Here is a 15,820-nt window from a genome sequence, read left to right as displayed (position 1 = left end):
ATTAGCAAGATAAATGATTTAAAAAGTTGTAAAATGAAGAAGGGTACAATATACATCAGTGACTTGAGATTTTATTATACAAATTAAAGTCCTATAGAAATTCCAAGAAACACGAAGCTGATGGCTGAGTTGCACCAAGAAGCACCCAGAAGAGGAGGATGAGGAACAGGAGGAAGGAAGGACTCCAGGTGCAGGGAACAGCCTGGTCATGGGCTTGGATGTAAGGCTGAGCCCAGCCCCCTGGAAGGCAAAGATGCCCACACTTCTGCTGGCATCTTGCCAGGCTAGGAGCTGCACTCCTTATGTACTAAGTATCAGACTCACTAGCACTCATCATTGGTCAGAAGAGCAAATTCCTTTAGATAGTTTTCCTGCACAGAGTTTCTCAACCTTGGCAGTACTGACATCGAGGAGGAATAATCCTTTATTGTGGAAGCTGCTCTGTGCATTGCAGGATGTTCAACAGACTCCCTGGCCTCTGCCCACTAGATGCCAACAGCACACCCACCATCCATCCAACTGTGACAACCAAAAATGTCTCCAGACTGATGTTTGTATGGCTAGGGGAAAGTGGGGAGCAGATGTGCCCTGGTTGAAAATGACTTCCCTACAGTAGAAAACTTGATGCCAGCTCTATTTAATTCTTCTAATGTCCTGAAGGACTAGAAATTCACAATTGTGTGATCACTGTGGTTACCAAGAAAATACTGGCATAAAAAAAATGCACCAACTTAATGGAAAAGATGTTGAAGTAGATATATCTATTGAGCCAAATCAGTTGTCACATGGGTACAGGATTACTCTATTAACTACATACTATAGGGAACTGTCAGGTTGAGTAAAATTAAGGGCTTTGGTGAAGGAGCCAAGGAGAATTAGCCAGGAGCTGACACTTGACTCTGGCTCTGTTTCAAATCTGGCTCCCAGTCCCAATTCATTAGGTAGATTCGGGTCAAAACTTATCACGATAATAATCACTCTAGTGAAAAAGAACACTGAGATGACTCAGGCCTTGGATGGCACCATATTCTCAATACTTGACTCCTCCTGCCATGACTCCAAAGTTATTCTGGAAAGTACAAACTAGGTGTTAGTACCTAGGATGCCACATTATGTTTGGTTTGGTGTTTTTCTGATCCCTGCCTTTACTAAAAATTCAAATTAGGTGAGCGCCTCTTTCTAAATAGGCCTAGTGATAAATATGCAACATCATCGGTGAAGTCATGTAAAACACCAAATTCTTTGCAGAAATTAATTACAAAATTATTTATTAAGCATCTACTGTAAAGTTATTTCCATACAAAGACAGGAAGTACACAGGTTGTGCTCTCAAGGAGCATGAATGGGGATGAAGGGCCAGCAATCAGGGTCCTGGGGATGTCAAGGGAGAGCTGCTCATGGAGAGCCTGAGGGTCCTGTAAAAGAAGAGATCACAGGAGATTCAGGGGCCAAAAAACAGATTGTCTGTGGTGTGGCTTTGGGAATTAATGAAGAGTTCCAACCTGAGTGACTAAGACAAGGGCAGTGGAGGAGGGAAGTCCAAAGGGAGTAAAGGGTTCAGGCAGAAAACTGTGGGGCTTGTCCAGAAATCAACCCAGATCACACAGGGCGTCAGTGGGAATCATGGGCACAAGGACACATCTGAACCATAATGTGCAGCTCTATCAGGGACAAGGGAATAGTGTTGAGAGCAGTCTCTGAGCCTGAACACCTAGCTTCACATCCTGGTTCTACCACTACTCAACCATGTCCTGAGAAGTCCTGTGTTACCTTCTGTCCTATGTTCTGTATCTGGAGAAATGACCTGCTCACCTCACAAGGAGGTGATCAAACAACCTGCCCACCTCACGAGGAGGTGATCAAACAACTCAGGACAGTTTTGGCTGTCCTGGCATCCCATGCATTTAGGGTTCCCTTTCATTTTCCAAAGTGTCCTACTTTCTATGATATTATCGTCACCTTACTTGTAGGACTATGATTGTGAAAAATAAAAAGGCTTACAACAGTGCTTGTCATTTAGTAAATAATAGATAATTGTAATATCATATATGTCATTGAGTAATATGGTATCATATATTTGGTGTATATTATTTAGTAACATGGCATAATTCATACAATTTAGCAAATGACAAATTTTATATAATAAATATTATTCTACATTTTCATGAAAATTGCAAAGAAATTAGATGTTAGGTGTTCTTATCACAAAATACAGGTCTTTGAGGAGATGGATATGTTAATTCAGCTAAAGTAACCATCTCACAATGTGTACACATATCAAAACATATGTTGTACACCTTAAATACACGTAATTTTTATTTGTCAATTGTACCTTAATAAAGTTGGAAAGTAATGAAAAAATTTAAACATGTAAAATAAATGAATTCTGGGTTCTGGAAAGATTAACACAGCTCAGTATGTGGATATTCTTGAGGAGAAGTTATTTATAAATTATATCAATTAACTCTTTTGCCCCCCCCAAACATATTTGTCCACAGACACTTTTATTTACAGAACGGTGTTAACAACTCTTGCAACAATATTCATCAAACAGTTTGGGTTAATACTGCTTCAAAATTAACAGGTTATCTTCTAAAGGATCAGGGTCAGGTTCACATCAAGATATCTGGGAAAACTGGTTGGTGCTGCCGCCACTTCTGTGCTTCTGAAATGTTGGTCATTCAAAGTGAAGTACATAAAGCTTGGGCAACTGGAGCAAATTCTACTACCTGTCACATAACAATGTGAGACCCAACACTGTTCTAGATGAGACTACTGTTGTAAAACCAGTGGAAATGAGGCTTTGTAGTACAGTGGTTCTGAACTTTTCCCCCTAGCAACCATACTGCACAGTCACAATATTCCCATGTCTGTCCTCTGATTTACTTCTTGTGTGCAAGGTAATTTTTATCTCAACTTTATCATTAACACACACACACACACGTAAAAAAAAAAAGCCCTCATGCTCTATTCTCTCCCACTCACAGATTTTGATAGAATCCTCGTATGAAACTATGTCCCTCTAATAAGTATTTCCATTTTAGAACTGCAAATTAGAGCAGTAGTATAGCGTTTAAAAAATAAAATAACTACAATAAATCAAAAAGTCAGCCGGGCATGGTAGCGCATGCCTGTAATTCTGGCTACTGGGAAGGCTGAGGCGGAAGGATCGCCGGAGCCCAGCAGGTCGAGGCTGTGGTGGCCGGGAGCGGCCACTGGATTCCAGTCTGGGTGACAGAGTGAGACTCCAACTCAAAAAATAAAAATAAAAATAAAAATAAATAAAATAAAATAAAATAAAAAGAGAATTTCAGAAGGCCTAAAGGAAGAAATGGCATTTTTAAATTATGGGAAAAGTAAATCAGGAAAAAATATCAAAACAGAATCATTACTTTGAGGCTAAGTGGAATAATTTTAAAAGGAAGTTGGACTTAAATTTAGCTGGGTATGGTAGCATGCACCTATAGTTCCAGCTACTTGGAAGTCTGAGGCAGAAAGATCACCTGAGCTCAGCAGGTCAAGGCTGTGATGGCCTTGAGCATGCCACTGCACTCCAACCTGGGTGACAGAGTGAGACTCAGACTTAAAAAAAGAAAAAAGAAAAGGAAACAGTTGGTTCAGCAACACTGATAAGATGAAGTTGCAAGATCGTAATTACTGTCTGTCTATACAGCTCTCCACAGAAGGGCATAGTCCAGGGCTGAAACATCATAATTCCTGAGAGAAGAAATGTACACTGTGAAAGAATAAATGGTTCATCAGGATTTCTATAATTTATACCTGTTCCTGTTTTCCAGAACCATGTTTATCTCTAGTTTAGTTTCCAGGATCTATCAGTCCTGAGAAAAGGGTGTTTGAATGAGTAGATAAAATAATAGAATAATCAGAAAGACATATCTTCTCCTGTGTGTTAATAAAATGGCATTCACTCTCCTACTGTCTGAATTGAAAAATTTACTAAGGTGTTTTCACACCTGGATGGCTGACAAGTCAGTCCCTGGTTCACCAATTACTCCATACATACTCATCCTTCAGGTCTTTGTGAATAGGATAATTACATTGCTTATTAAAAAAAACTTAAAATACCATGCTTTTGTTATTCTACAATTTTGCTGCTAAAAAGTAGGGTGCAAGTTTTAAATGACAGGTACCTGTACAGGAACTCCCACACAACTTTGCATACCCACAGAGATTGATCTCAATTATACATTTACATTTTGGGCCATTTGGAAACACCAGGCCAACTTCAGCAACACCACACATGATTTACAGAGTTCATTGCTAGATGGGAAGACATAGAGTCTCAGGGGCCTTGTTTAAAGATGCACCGGAAAACCCAGTCCTAAAACCACCTCTAAAACCACCTCTACCATGGGAGAAAGATAGAAGAAATCAACTCGGATATGATGCTATCTCTCTTGCCTAAATCAGTAGAAGAAAAAAATGCTTGGAGATGGGTGATGACTTATACCAAGGCCAGGGATTAGGTCATGATAAGAGTCCAGGGAGTCATCAGAGCCTTGTCTCCTTGGTCTCTGGGTTGATCATGTTCCCCTGGATGTGGGGAGTCTGCTTGTCTGCTGGATCCTGCAAATCCTCTGGCTTTGCAGGAATGTAGTAGTAGTAGTAGTAGTAGCCCATGATGGGAACGATCCACCAGTAGGAGGCAGGAAAACAAAACGAACTTAGCCTACTGTACCAGGCTACTGAATTGGGCCACAAACATGATGATATTCTCAACTGTAGCTGTCAACAACCAAGCTGCCTGGAATACATGCCATGAGAATCTAATCTTCTGAAAACCTTTTTTCTACAGTTTTTTTTTTTAATATGCGAGAATCACTAGAGATTCATGCTAGAGGGAGCCTGAGAATAAGAAAACTCAAGTCCTGTGACAGAGAACATGACCTCTCCAGCTGTAACCAGGACATATTGTGGTAGCTTCCATGCAATGGATATTTTGCTGATAGAGATATCTTCCCTCTTCCATCCATGAAGAACATGATCGGTACTATTAATAGTAACAAACAGATATGCCACACCAAAGTCTAGTAGGCCCAAATTCAGAGAAAAGTTCCATCTTCTGTTCTACGACACAAAGCAGGGTAGTCTCTTTTATACACAGTTCTGTAAGCAGATACCATAGTCTTTGCCAACACTGAAAGAGATATCTGTACCCGGGGAGATGCTGACATCTTTCTGCAAAGTGTTACAAACCTCATGGCTGACTTCCCATTGGTTGTTTGTCTTCTACATCCTTTACCATTATGCTGGAGACACTTTCCCTACCCTCATGAATGATCAGACTATACCAGTTCTCTTCCACAGAATGCTTAGTGTAGACAGACAAATAATAATATTTCAGGTGGAAGTCGAAATCCTGGCTTTTCATTCTCAGGTGCAGTTTGGAATAGTGTAGTGTTTTCTGAAAGGATCTGATGGATTCTACCAACAGAGTATTGTTTTCATTTCTCAGCACTGTCACTTTCACCTCATCATCTACCAGATTCAAGACTTGGAGGAAAATCTCTTGGGAACCTGGCTGGGGTGGGCCCATTGCATTTATTTTTATTTCTACAACTGCCACAACTGCAAATGCCAGGGATGCTAGGATCATACCAATAGCCATTTTCTTAAGCAATGAAAAGTTAATTCCACACTTGGAGACCAGATGATAAATGACAAAGTGAAACAACAGGATGAAGAGAAGAACCAGAAAGGGATTTAGTACCTGTATCTGGTCCAGCTGAAGCACAAAAAAACCCCAAATTCCCATTCATCCTGGTTGCTTGCAAAATCCATCATGAGCTCTGCTGACCCAAAAGAGTCCAGAACATGGGCACTGAAATATGAAGGAACAGTACCCTAGTCAGTGCCTTCACAACCATAATGAGCTGCCTTGGGTATTTCTCAGCTGCCCAGTCTAGCCAATGCTGTCGCTTTGAAATGACTGTAGAAATTTCTTGAAACGATTGGAAATAGCAAACCAGATACATATGAAAACTTAAGCCAAAATGTTTCCTTCAGGAGATGTATTTTTGTACATTTTTGTTCCCATTGCAAATATAACAAGTGCTGTCATCACGAGCAATCCTGGAACGTCGAAAGCCAGTGCATAATCTTCTCCAAAACATTGCACATCTCCTCTCAGCATGAGTGAGATAAACATAGAAATCAAGGTCCCTGCATTGAAGGAGAGGTAGAATACTGAGAAGTATCTAGTTCATTCTTCAGCATGTTTTTCTTTAAACTGGTCTCCACCAACAGCTGCCAAGCAGGGTTTGATACCTCCTGTTCCCAAAGCTACTAGACTCAGGCAGATCAATGATAGGACTGTGTGTACCATATATCCCCCAAGTATTGGTAAGAAAGCCAAGGACTTGATCACATGGCTAAACACATACCCCAAGGAGAAATAGATGATTGTCTTGAATTTTCCCAACCATGAATTGGCAATGGCTGCTCCCAGGGTAAGAGTAAAGTAACAGAGGCTGCCAAAGGCATGGTACACACAGATGGAGGTATCTTCATTCCAGTGCAGGAAATACAAGGTCAGCACAGCCTTCATACCACAACAGGAAAAGAGCTCACAGAATTCATTCGCCACAATGAAGGCAATGGATAGCTGGAGCCACAGATTTTCAGAGGTGGTATCTTAGGAGGGCTGGAAGGTTGAGGTAGTACCTCTTCGGTGAAGACAGGTGAAAAAAGAGTTTCCTTGGATTCATTTTTCTGGAAGGGATTCATGGCTGGCTCCCTTCTTTCTCCTCAAGCATGTTCTCAATTAACTCTTTAAAAAAGAGGAACTCAGAAAAAATCAAGTAAATATAGTTCAAGGCACAGTGATTTATTTTCAAACCTAAAAGTCTGAACTCTATCTGAATGTGGATGCTGTAGATTTTTTAGATAATGTCATGTGGAAACTGAGTTTTCAGTGGTTTCTAACAGTCCTAGTGGGCCCAGGATTTCATCATAAATACATTTCTAAATTAAGTAAAAGTAACATCTGGCTGACATTTCTATAGCACCCACTCAAGGAAAAGTACTATTCCCAGGAGGCTACACAGCCTCTTCTTTCTTCAACATCGAGAGAGAGAGAGAGAGAGAGAGAGAGAAGAAAAGAAAAAGGGCCAGTAAGCATTTCTTATGTTGTGGTTTCTTTGGAGGTATCACACTGTTCCCTTTATTCCCCTTCTACCTCGAGTCACCACATGCACACACACCCACCCAGGAGGAGGGCAGCCTTTGCAGGCTTCTGACACATCTGGGCACACTGAGCTGGAATGCAGTGGGGGATGGGGGTGGACTGGACACCAAGCCACATAGTCATAGAATCCCAGCCCCAGCTTGGGTCAGGGCCAGGGAGACACAGGGTCTAGGGAAGGTCTTGTAGATTGGAAAAAGGGATATCTCACTGACAATCATGATATCTCCAAGACCAGAGGTCTTTCCTAAGGTTTTAAGCACTCCCCATCATGCTTGTACATTTTACAAAGCACATTAGCAAAGAAAAAGAGGTTCACTTCCATGTCTGAAGGGGATTTCTTACCACCCTAGTTGGTGAGAGGGGGAAGGGACAAGATTCACAGAACAAGGTGGAGAAAAGACATATGGGATATCCTATCCCCAAGTACTCTAGAGCAGATTTATACCTGCAATTTACAATTTAAAAAATAAAACGCCACGAGAATCTAATCTTCTGAAAACCTTTTTTCTACATTTTTTTTAAAAAAGTGCGGGAATCACTGATAAATGTGGCTCTCAAAATAAGTTGTTACTTAATATTACACCTGGAAGGTGTAATGTCAAAAATACTAATGTGTCCACATCAGAGCTCTTTCAGGAGCCTGAGGGCATGTCAAATATGACTCTTCCTGACCACAGACTTTCATTTTCTCAGAGACACCAGCTCACTCTGGACAATCAGTAAATGATTTATCTTTGCAGTCTGCTTGTCACAGCAGATGATCAGTAAATATTCAAATTCAGAGAAAAGTTCCCACCTTCTTGGTAAAATGAATAAATAGTCATTACACCAAGGTGGATCATTGAAAGTTACTACACATTTCCACTTTTTGAACTTCATTTGAAGATTTGAGGCAAAGTCTCTTGTGGAAAGAGAAAAAAAATTATATCAAAAACACAAGTATTCTAAGCTTTCTGACTCTACTTTTTCTCCTTGCAAAGGCTGGTTTGCAAATGAATTCTTTCTGGGCCACGTTATTTTTCTTTTACTCATCAGATAGTGATCACCTTCAGAAGTTTTGTTAAAACATGGAGTACCCGGCGTGGTAGTGCGCACCTGTAGTTCCAGCTACTTGGAAGGCTGAGGTGGAAGGGTCGCCAGAACCCAGCAGGTCGAGGTTGCAGTGGCTGGGAACAGCCACTGCACTCCAGTCTGGGTGACAGAGTGAGACTCCAACTCAAAAAAAAAAAGCAACAGCAACAAAAAACCATGGAGTAGACCAGACACGATGTCTCATCCCTGTAATCCCAGCAATTTAGGAGGTAGAGGTGAGAGGATTGCCTGAGCCTAGGGATTTGAGACCAGCCCGGGCAACAAGGCAAGACCTTGTCTCTTACAATAAATAAAAAATTATCTGGGCATGGGGGTGCATAGTAGGTCCAGCTGCTTGGAAGGCTGAGACAGATGGATCACCTGAACCAGCAGGTCAAGGCTGCGGTGGCCATGAGCATGGCACTACACTCTAGCCTGGGCAACAGAGTGAGACTCCAACTAAGAAAAATAGAGGTTAAAGGAAGTGCAACCTCTTAAGTGTGGGTACCTATGCCTGACGTGAGGTATTCTTCAGATGAATAAGAAATCTCTGCAGGGGCCTCTTGAATAGCAGGTGATAGGGCAGGGCCATCAGGACCTTCCAAATAGCTGGAACTACAGGTGTGCACCACTATGCCAAGATCATTTTTTATTTATTGTAAGAGATGAGGTCTAACCATGTTGCTCAGGTTGGTTTTGAATCCCTGGACTCAGGCAATCCTCTCACCTCCACCTCCCAAAGTGCTGGGATTACAGGCATAAGCCATCATGCCTGGCCTACCTCCATGTTTGATCAAGACTTCTGAAGGTGATCATTGCCTGGTAAGTCAAAGAAAAATAACCTGGCACCAGGCAGAGCCCCAACAAGTCCTGGCCAAGGGGGATCATCCTCCTTTTAACAACAAAGTCCTTCACTTCCTTTTGGAGTAAAGGATACCTGCCATGGTTCTAAGTGTACAATAGATACAGGAGCCCTTTTCTGCTTCCTGTCCTGTTCCTAAATCAGGTTTGCTCTTGGCAACTGAAGCTCTAGCAGTATGATGTAAAGAAAGATGTTACAAGTCTTTCAGACAGCAAATAACACACACACACACACACACACCCCAATAGCCAAAAGAATCCTCAGCAAAAGGGATAAAGTAGGAGATATCACACTTTTTTCTGGCTTTAAATTTTATTACAAGGCTACAGTAACCAAAACAGTCTGGTACTGGTACAAGACTAAGCACACAGACCAATGGAATATGACAGAGATTCTGGAAGCAAAAACACAGTACCTCAATCATCTTATCTTAGACAAAGTCACCTATAACAACCACTGGGGAAAGGAGACCATATTTAGCAAATGGTACTGGGAAAACTGGCTGACCACATGCAGAAGAATGAAATTGGACCCCTACCTATAACCATATACAAAAATAACTCTAAATGGATCAAAGACCTAAACATGAAACCTCAAACTATAAGAATCCTAAAAGAAAATGTAGAAAACACCCTTAAGCACATAGAAGTAGGCAACAAATCCTTGACCAAGTCCCCAAAAGGGAATGCTGTAAAAGCTAGGATAGACAAGTGGGACCTCATCAAGCTGAAAAATTTTTGCACAGCAAAATAAAACATCCAGAAAGAGAGTAAAGAGCCAACTCACAGAATGGGAAAAAAATATTTGCAAATTATTCATCCAACAAAGGCCTAACATCCAGGATATACAAGGAACTCAAATGAAGTGAAAGAAGAAGAAGAAGAAAAAAACAACAACCACAAAAGACCATTAAAAAGTGGGCAAAAGGCATGAACAGACACTTCTAAAAAAAAGACATACAAGCATTCAATAGACACAAGAAAAAGTGCTCAGCCTCACTAATTATCAGAGAAATGCAAATCAAAACTACAATGAGATACCACTTAATCCAGTAAGGATGGCTATCATTAATAAGTCAAAAACAACAGGTGCTGGCATAGGTGTAGAGAAGGAACATTTCTATACTGTTGGTGGGAGTGCTACCTCTATGGAAAGGAGTGTGGCAATTCATAAAGAACTAAAAATTGACCTTCCATATGATCCAGTAATCCCGCTCCTGGAGGAACCTGGAACCTGGAGGAACATAAATGATTCTACAAAAAAGATACCTGCACACACATTTATTGCTGCATTATTCACAATGACAAAAACAGGGAACCAACCCTACTGCCCATCAAAAGTGGACTGGATAAAGAAAATTTGCTACAAATACACGATGGAGTATTACCCAGCCATAAAGGAGAACAAAACCATGGACTTCACAGCAAATTGGATGGAGTTGGAGACCATCATACTAAGTGATCTATCACAGAAACAAATAACTGAATACCACATTCTCACTCATACATGGGATCCTGAACAATAGTCACATTAGCACAAGGGAGAGATTGGCAGTTGTTGGGCTTTGCAAGGGGAGGGAGGGAGAAGGGTGAGGGGGTACATGACAACACAAAAGGTACCTGGTCCACTACCAGGGGAGTGAGGACAGTTAGAAGCCCAAACTTCACCTGCATGTAGCCTACTTACATAGTTGATCCTCACTTGTACCCCACTCTCTGAAATAAAATAAAATTTAAAAGATAAAAATAAATAAATAAAAATAAAATATTGAGCCCATTTCATCTGCTTCTTCCTATAATCTTCCCCTGCTCCTTTTTTAAATTGGGGTAGGTTTTCTATCTTGTGACACTGTCCCATCCTTTTCTTGACCCCAAAAGGCATACATATCCTCATTATCTTCTTTACCTTGCGAAGTGCCATCTACCCTCAGGTCTCTGTACTTGCTATTCCCTCTGCCTAGAACACTCTTCCCCGGATCGGTGCCTGGATATCATCCAAGCCTCAGCTAAGACAACACCTCCTCTGAGAGACCCCTTGGTGTGCTTAGAAGACACAACCCATCATCAGTTAATCTATAATTGCATTTTGCTGTTGTTGATTTTTGCAGCAAATAATACTTTCCAGTAGCTCTGGTTTATTTGTATAAGCTTGTTTGTTGTCTTTCTCGTAACAAAGTAATGTCCACAAAGGCAAGAATTTAGTCTATCTTGTTCAGTATAGTGTATAGCCCAGGGTCCAGTTCATAGGAGAAGCTCAATGGATATGTGCTCAACAATGGATGGACGCATGGATGAAAACTGCCATTTCTTCATAATTATCTTATGCCAGACCATGGTTTAGAAGCTTTACATAGAGTGCCCATTATTATTACAAAAATTCCCCATAGTATCATTTATACCCGTTTCACATACACAAAAAAGGAAGTGGTAGGACATAGGGACTCAGCCTGTAATCCCAGCTATTTGGGAGGCCATGGCAAGAGGATTGCCTGAGTGTGGGGGATTAGAGATCAGACTGGGAACTTGGTGAGACCTCGTCTCTACAATAAATCACAAAAATTATCCAGGCATGGTAGCATGCGTCTGTAGTTTCAGCTACTTGGAAGGCTGAGGCGGAAGGATCGTCTAAGCCCAGCAGGTTGAGGCTGCAGTGGCTGTCAGTGTGCCACTGCACTCCAGCCTGGGTGACAAGAGTGAAACTTCGACTCAAAAAAAAAAAGAAAGAAAGAAAGAAAGGAAACTCAACAAGACCTGCGTTGTAACTTGTCAAAGATGTGTCATAACTAGATGCTGCCTCCAGGATGCAAACCCACATCTGCATGACCTCAAAATGATCATCACCCACTGTCCAGCACTGCTTGCCCTAAGTAACCAGTTCCTTCAATTCACAGTTCCTCCAATTCACAGAATCTTTTGAATCACTTCAAGGATAACCCTAAAATGTCAACAAAGAACTAAACAAAACTTAAATCATGGATTTTTAACAAAGTAAAATTGTTATTTGAATTAACTTAGTGAGGTAATTATTGTAAGAAAAATACAATGCTCTTTGGAGGTTTGATATTAATAAGTTTCCCCCAAAATACGAAACATCTTTTCTGAAAGGGGAATTTCTATGGGTGAGGAAGATCTGCCTTCCAGAGGAAGGTTCAAGTATTGCACCTAGCCCAAATAACTGATAAGAGGATAGACAGCCTATGAGACAATCTTCACTTTGAAAAATCAGGAGAAGGAGGGAAGAAGATGAAGAGGAACAAGAGGAAAAAGAGGAGAAAAAGAAGGGAAGAAGGAATAAAAGATCACATTAATAATTTGGAAAACACTATCCTATCCGTTTTTCCTAAGGCCATGTGTCAGTAGTGCAGAATCCAAATTGTCATGGGTCCAAAAATTACTGCCTTCTTTATTTTTACAAAAGCTCACAGATTGGTGGGTTCCCATTACTGTGTACTACTGTTTCCTGGTCTCATGCCAGAGTGACTGAACTCTCATTCTTGGGAGAGATTTAGATGCCTCCCTGGGAATAATTAGAGCAGTGCTCAGTTCCAGAGTGACTTCCTTGATCCCTGCCACACCCCACTGAACACCAACAATAGCTGCCTCACCATGAAGCTGCTGATGGTCCTCATGCTGGCTGCCCTCCCCCTTCTCTGCTACACAGGTAAGCCCATGCAGGGAGGGCTGCCTCTGGGCTACAATTGTTGCCTGGGTCCCTGTGGAAGAACTCCTAGCCCCCCTAATCCCCAGGACAAAGGAGCTGGTTGTAAAAGATCTTAGGATCTTCATTTATTCCAGAAAAATCAAACACGATATCCCCCTAAAGGCACTGCACTGCATTGGGGCTGCATGCAGTATCTCACTGCATTCAAGGTATCCCACTATAGTCACAGCAACCATAAAAACATAAGGAGTCTCAGTATTGAATACTGGAAATTGCTATTTCAGTGGGTCCAGGGGGAGATATGAATGGAGACCCTGTGGCATCTGTATCCAGAAACCATAAAACAATCATGATTCTCCATGAATTTGGAAGGAAATGGGACCCCTCCCAGGAGAGAAGGCTCAGGCTGTGTTACCCAGTGTCTCTCACCCTTGGGGCTCAATCTGTATTTGTAGAGTTGACCTGAACCTTCTGGAATGCCCTTTAGCTCCCAGCTCCTTCATGCTCAAGGCTGACTGGGAGGACCACTCACACCCCCTGGAGTCTCTTTGTAGTAATGATGATCCAGTGAGAGAAAAAAAGCCCTGACAGAATTTGGTCACTACTAACAGGCTGCGTGGCATGCTTTGTCTAACTCACAAAGCTTATTTTAATGTCCTACATCATTGTTTCCAAAGAAGGTGCAAACGCTGACAGTAAGAAGGTGACACACAGTCAACTCCATAGAAAGTGGCAGAACTGAGAACACAATCAGCTCACAGGAATCCATATCCTGAACTCCTCCCCTTTTCCATGGGGTGGAGTGGGGAGCTTCTCAGATCAGTTCATGAATAGAAAGTTCTATTTAGATTCATTGTTACTACAGTTACAAGTCCACAGAGCTAATGGACAGTGTTCTAGACCCAATTCATCTAAAATACTTGGAAGTCCTACCTGATATCCTGAATAATAATAGGGAAGCAATAGGAAGTGTGACTTGCCAAGAAAGAACAAATCATGTTTAATATGTTTCACCAAGTCAGAGCATGTCACTTCACGCATGTCCTCCTTAACCATGGATATTTAGGGTTTGGCATCTCTGGCCTTGGGAGGTAGGGGAGGAATTTGCAGACTTTGAGTTAATGCTGTCAGGATGAAAACTCTAGTCCATGAATCATCGTCTTTCTGAACCTCTGTCCTCACTGGGATGTAAGAAGGTGATCAACCTCACAGGTCATCCCTTAAAATAGGTTCACTTCTCTGCTAATGAGCTCATTTTCTTATGCTTCATTCTCAGGTTCTGGCTGCCAGCTTATGGATGAAGTAGTTGAAAAGACAATCGATTCAAAAGTCTCTATATCTGTTTATAAAGAACTTCTTAAAGAGTATATAAACAGCAGAACCATGTCAGATGCTGTAGGGGAACTTAAACAATATTTCCTCAACCAGTCAGATGAGACTCTGAAGAATTTCAGAGTAATGATGGTAATTTTGTTTTCTTCTTATGTGCCTTTAAAATCAGTGACCAGAGCAGGTAGGTTCTAAAATGTGGCAGCAAGAATACTAAGCAAGTGGTAAACCAGCCTTCTTTATGTACCAGTGACTTCATTTAGTCCCTAGGCTGCTTCTCCACTTCCCTTTGAGAATCATCAGTGATAAATGGAGAAGGCAAAGAGAGAACAGAAAGCTCCAAAAATGGCTGATTTACCACTCAGCTCCTCAGTCCATTCTCATTTACACAAAGAAACATAGCCACACAAATGTAGACACACACAAACACCTAGATACACATAGGAACACACAGGGATAGATGCCCACAAACTTTCTATCAAGAGTATATATTTGATTCTCAAGGAACCATGATTAAGCAGCTCATGAAAATGTAAAGCACAGAACAGCATGGGTGCTGGAAGTGTTTAAAACAAAAGTCAATTGTTGTGACAATGAGAATCTCTGTTTATTTGTAAACATATATTGTCTACAGGGGTTTTTTTTCACTTTTTTTAATATTCCCAAATTACTTTTAAATATTCCATGGTAGAAAATTTAGAGATATACCAAATAGAATCATTTTCCCTTTAAGTCCCAGATTAATCATTCCTGGTGCAGAGCTCCAATATTTTGTAGTCCAGGAGGAAAATGGTGGACAGTCTCAAACTGTTTCAATATTTCTACATTTTAAGGCCATACAACAACTAAAAACCACCACATTCTTGTATTGGAGCTGAGATTTTAACTATTCTGTGTTAAAAAAGTGGTATCAGAAACAGTTCAAATCCAGGTCTTTATCAAATAAGATATGCAACATATTTATTCAATCAGTTATTTCAGAGAACAGAATTTTTGGAGAAAGACGTATTAAAGAAGTTCCTTATAAGACAAAAAATGTAAAACACTGACCCCTGTGTAGCATCAATAAATGTCTCCTAGACTAGATGACAGGAAAAAATGAAGAATTCTGATTTTGCGTCTAGTACTAATTTTCCTGGAAGTTAGGTGTTTGTGGACAAATGCAGGAAACAACCAGAAGAAAAATGTCTGAATTTCAGTATTTAACTTGGCAAGCAAGAGTGGAAAACCTAAGATTAGTATCTGTTTTTGTTTTCTAGGAAACAATGTATGACAGCATTTAGTGCCATATAGTTTAACTTTCCACAAGACCTTTTTCTCAGATGATGACAGACTATGGCCAGAACCTGATTGCTGATTGCTAGAAATAATTCTGCGTTCTTATTTTGTTTTTATGTGAAAACTGCAAGACAACTGTTGAGCCCTCAGATACATTTTGGTTTCAATAAACTAACTGAAAATCACTGAAGGTTCTTTTTCATCTCTCAACCAAAAGTAAGACTCTCCAGGGCCTCACAGTCAGGCTGCCTGTGAGTGACAGACACAAAGGTACCGAAGGAGGTGGATGAAGAACTAAGGACTCTCCTAAGCACTTTCTTCCTCAGCCTGTTTCCCAAACTTCGTTCTTCTCTGTGAAAGAATATCCCTCCCTGCATTCCATAACCTCCCTCAGTACCCTCTGATGGCCTCAG

The 15,820-nt window shown here is 41.0% G+C and overlaps 1 protein-coding gene and 1 pseudogene across 1 annotated transcript; one reads left to right on the top strand and one right to left on the bottom strand.

Annotated features, from left to right (window-relative positions):
* Positions 1–4,512: 4,512 nt before the first annotated feature.
* Positions 4,513–6,747, bottom strand: LOC103253241 (annotated as a pseudogene).
* A 5,998-nt stretch (positions 6,748–12,745) lies between these two features.
* Positions 12,746–15,412, top strand: LOC110595012 (mammaglobin-B-like). Its single transcript, XM_021709410.1, has 3 exons — positions 12,746–12,800; positions 14,077–14,264; positions 15,389–15,412. The coding sequence occupies exons 1-3, from the start codon at positions 12,746–12,748 to the stop codon at positions 15,410–15,412; spliced, it is 267 nt and encodes an 88-aa protein (XP_021565085.1).
* Positions 15,413–15,820: the final 408 nt, after the last annotated feature.

Source organism: Carlito syrichta, unplaced genomic scaffold (genome assembly GCF_000164805.1).
Source record: "Carlito syrichta isolate Samal-C Ts95f unplaced genomic scaffold, Tarsius_syrichta-2.0.1 Scaffold213716, whole genome shotgun sequence".
NCBI lineage: Eukaryota > Metazoa > Chordata > Mammalia > Primates > Tarsiidae > Carlito > Carlito syrichta.
Note: the sequence above shows the minus strand (reverse complement) of the source record. Positions and strands in the feature narration are given on the sequence as shown.

Bases quoted from the DNA above. Each gene is read 5' to 3' on its own strand.
- LOC110595012 (XM_021709410.1), top strand. From the start codon at position 12,746: ATGAAGCTGCTGATGGTCCTCATGCTGGCTGCCCTCCCCCTTCTCTGC. The intron at 12,801-14,076 runs GTAAGCCCATGC...CTTCATTCTCAG, and splicing joins CCCCCTTCTCTGCTACACAG to GTTCTGGCTGCCAGCTTATG. The intron at 14,265-15,388 runs GTAATTTTGTTT...TTTGTTTTCTAG, and splicing joins AGAATTTCAGAGTAATGATG to GAAACAATGTATGACAGCAT.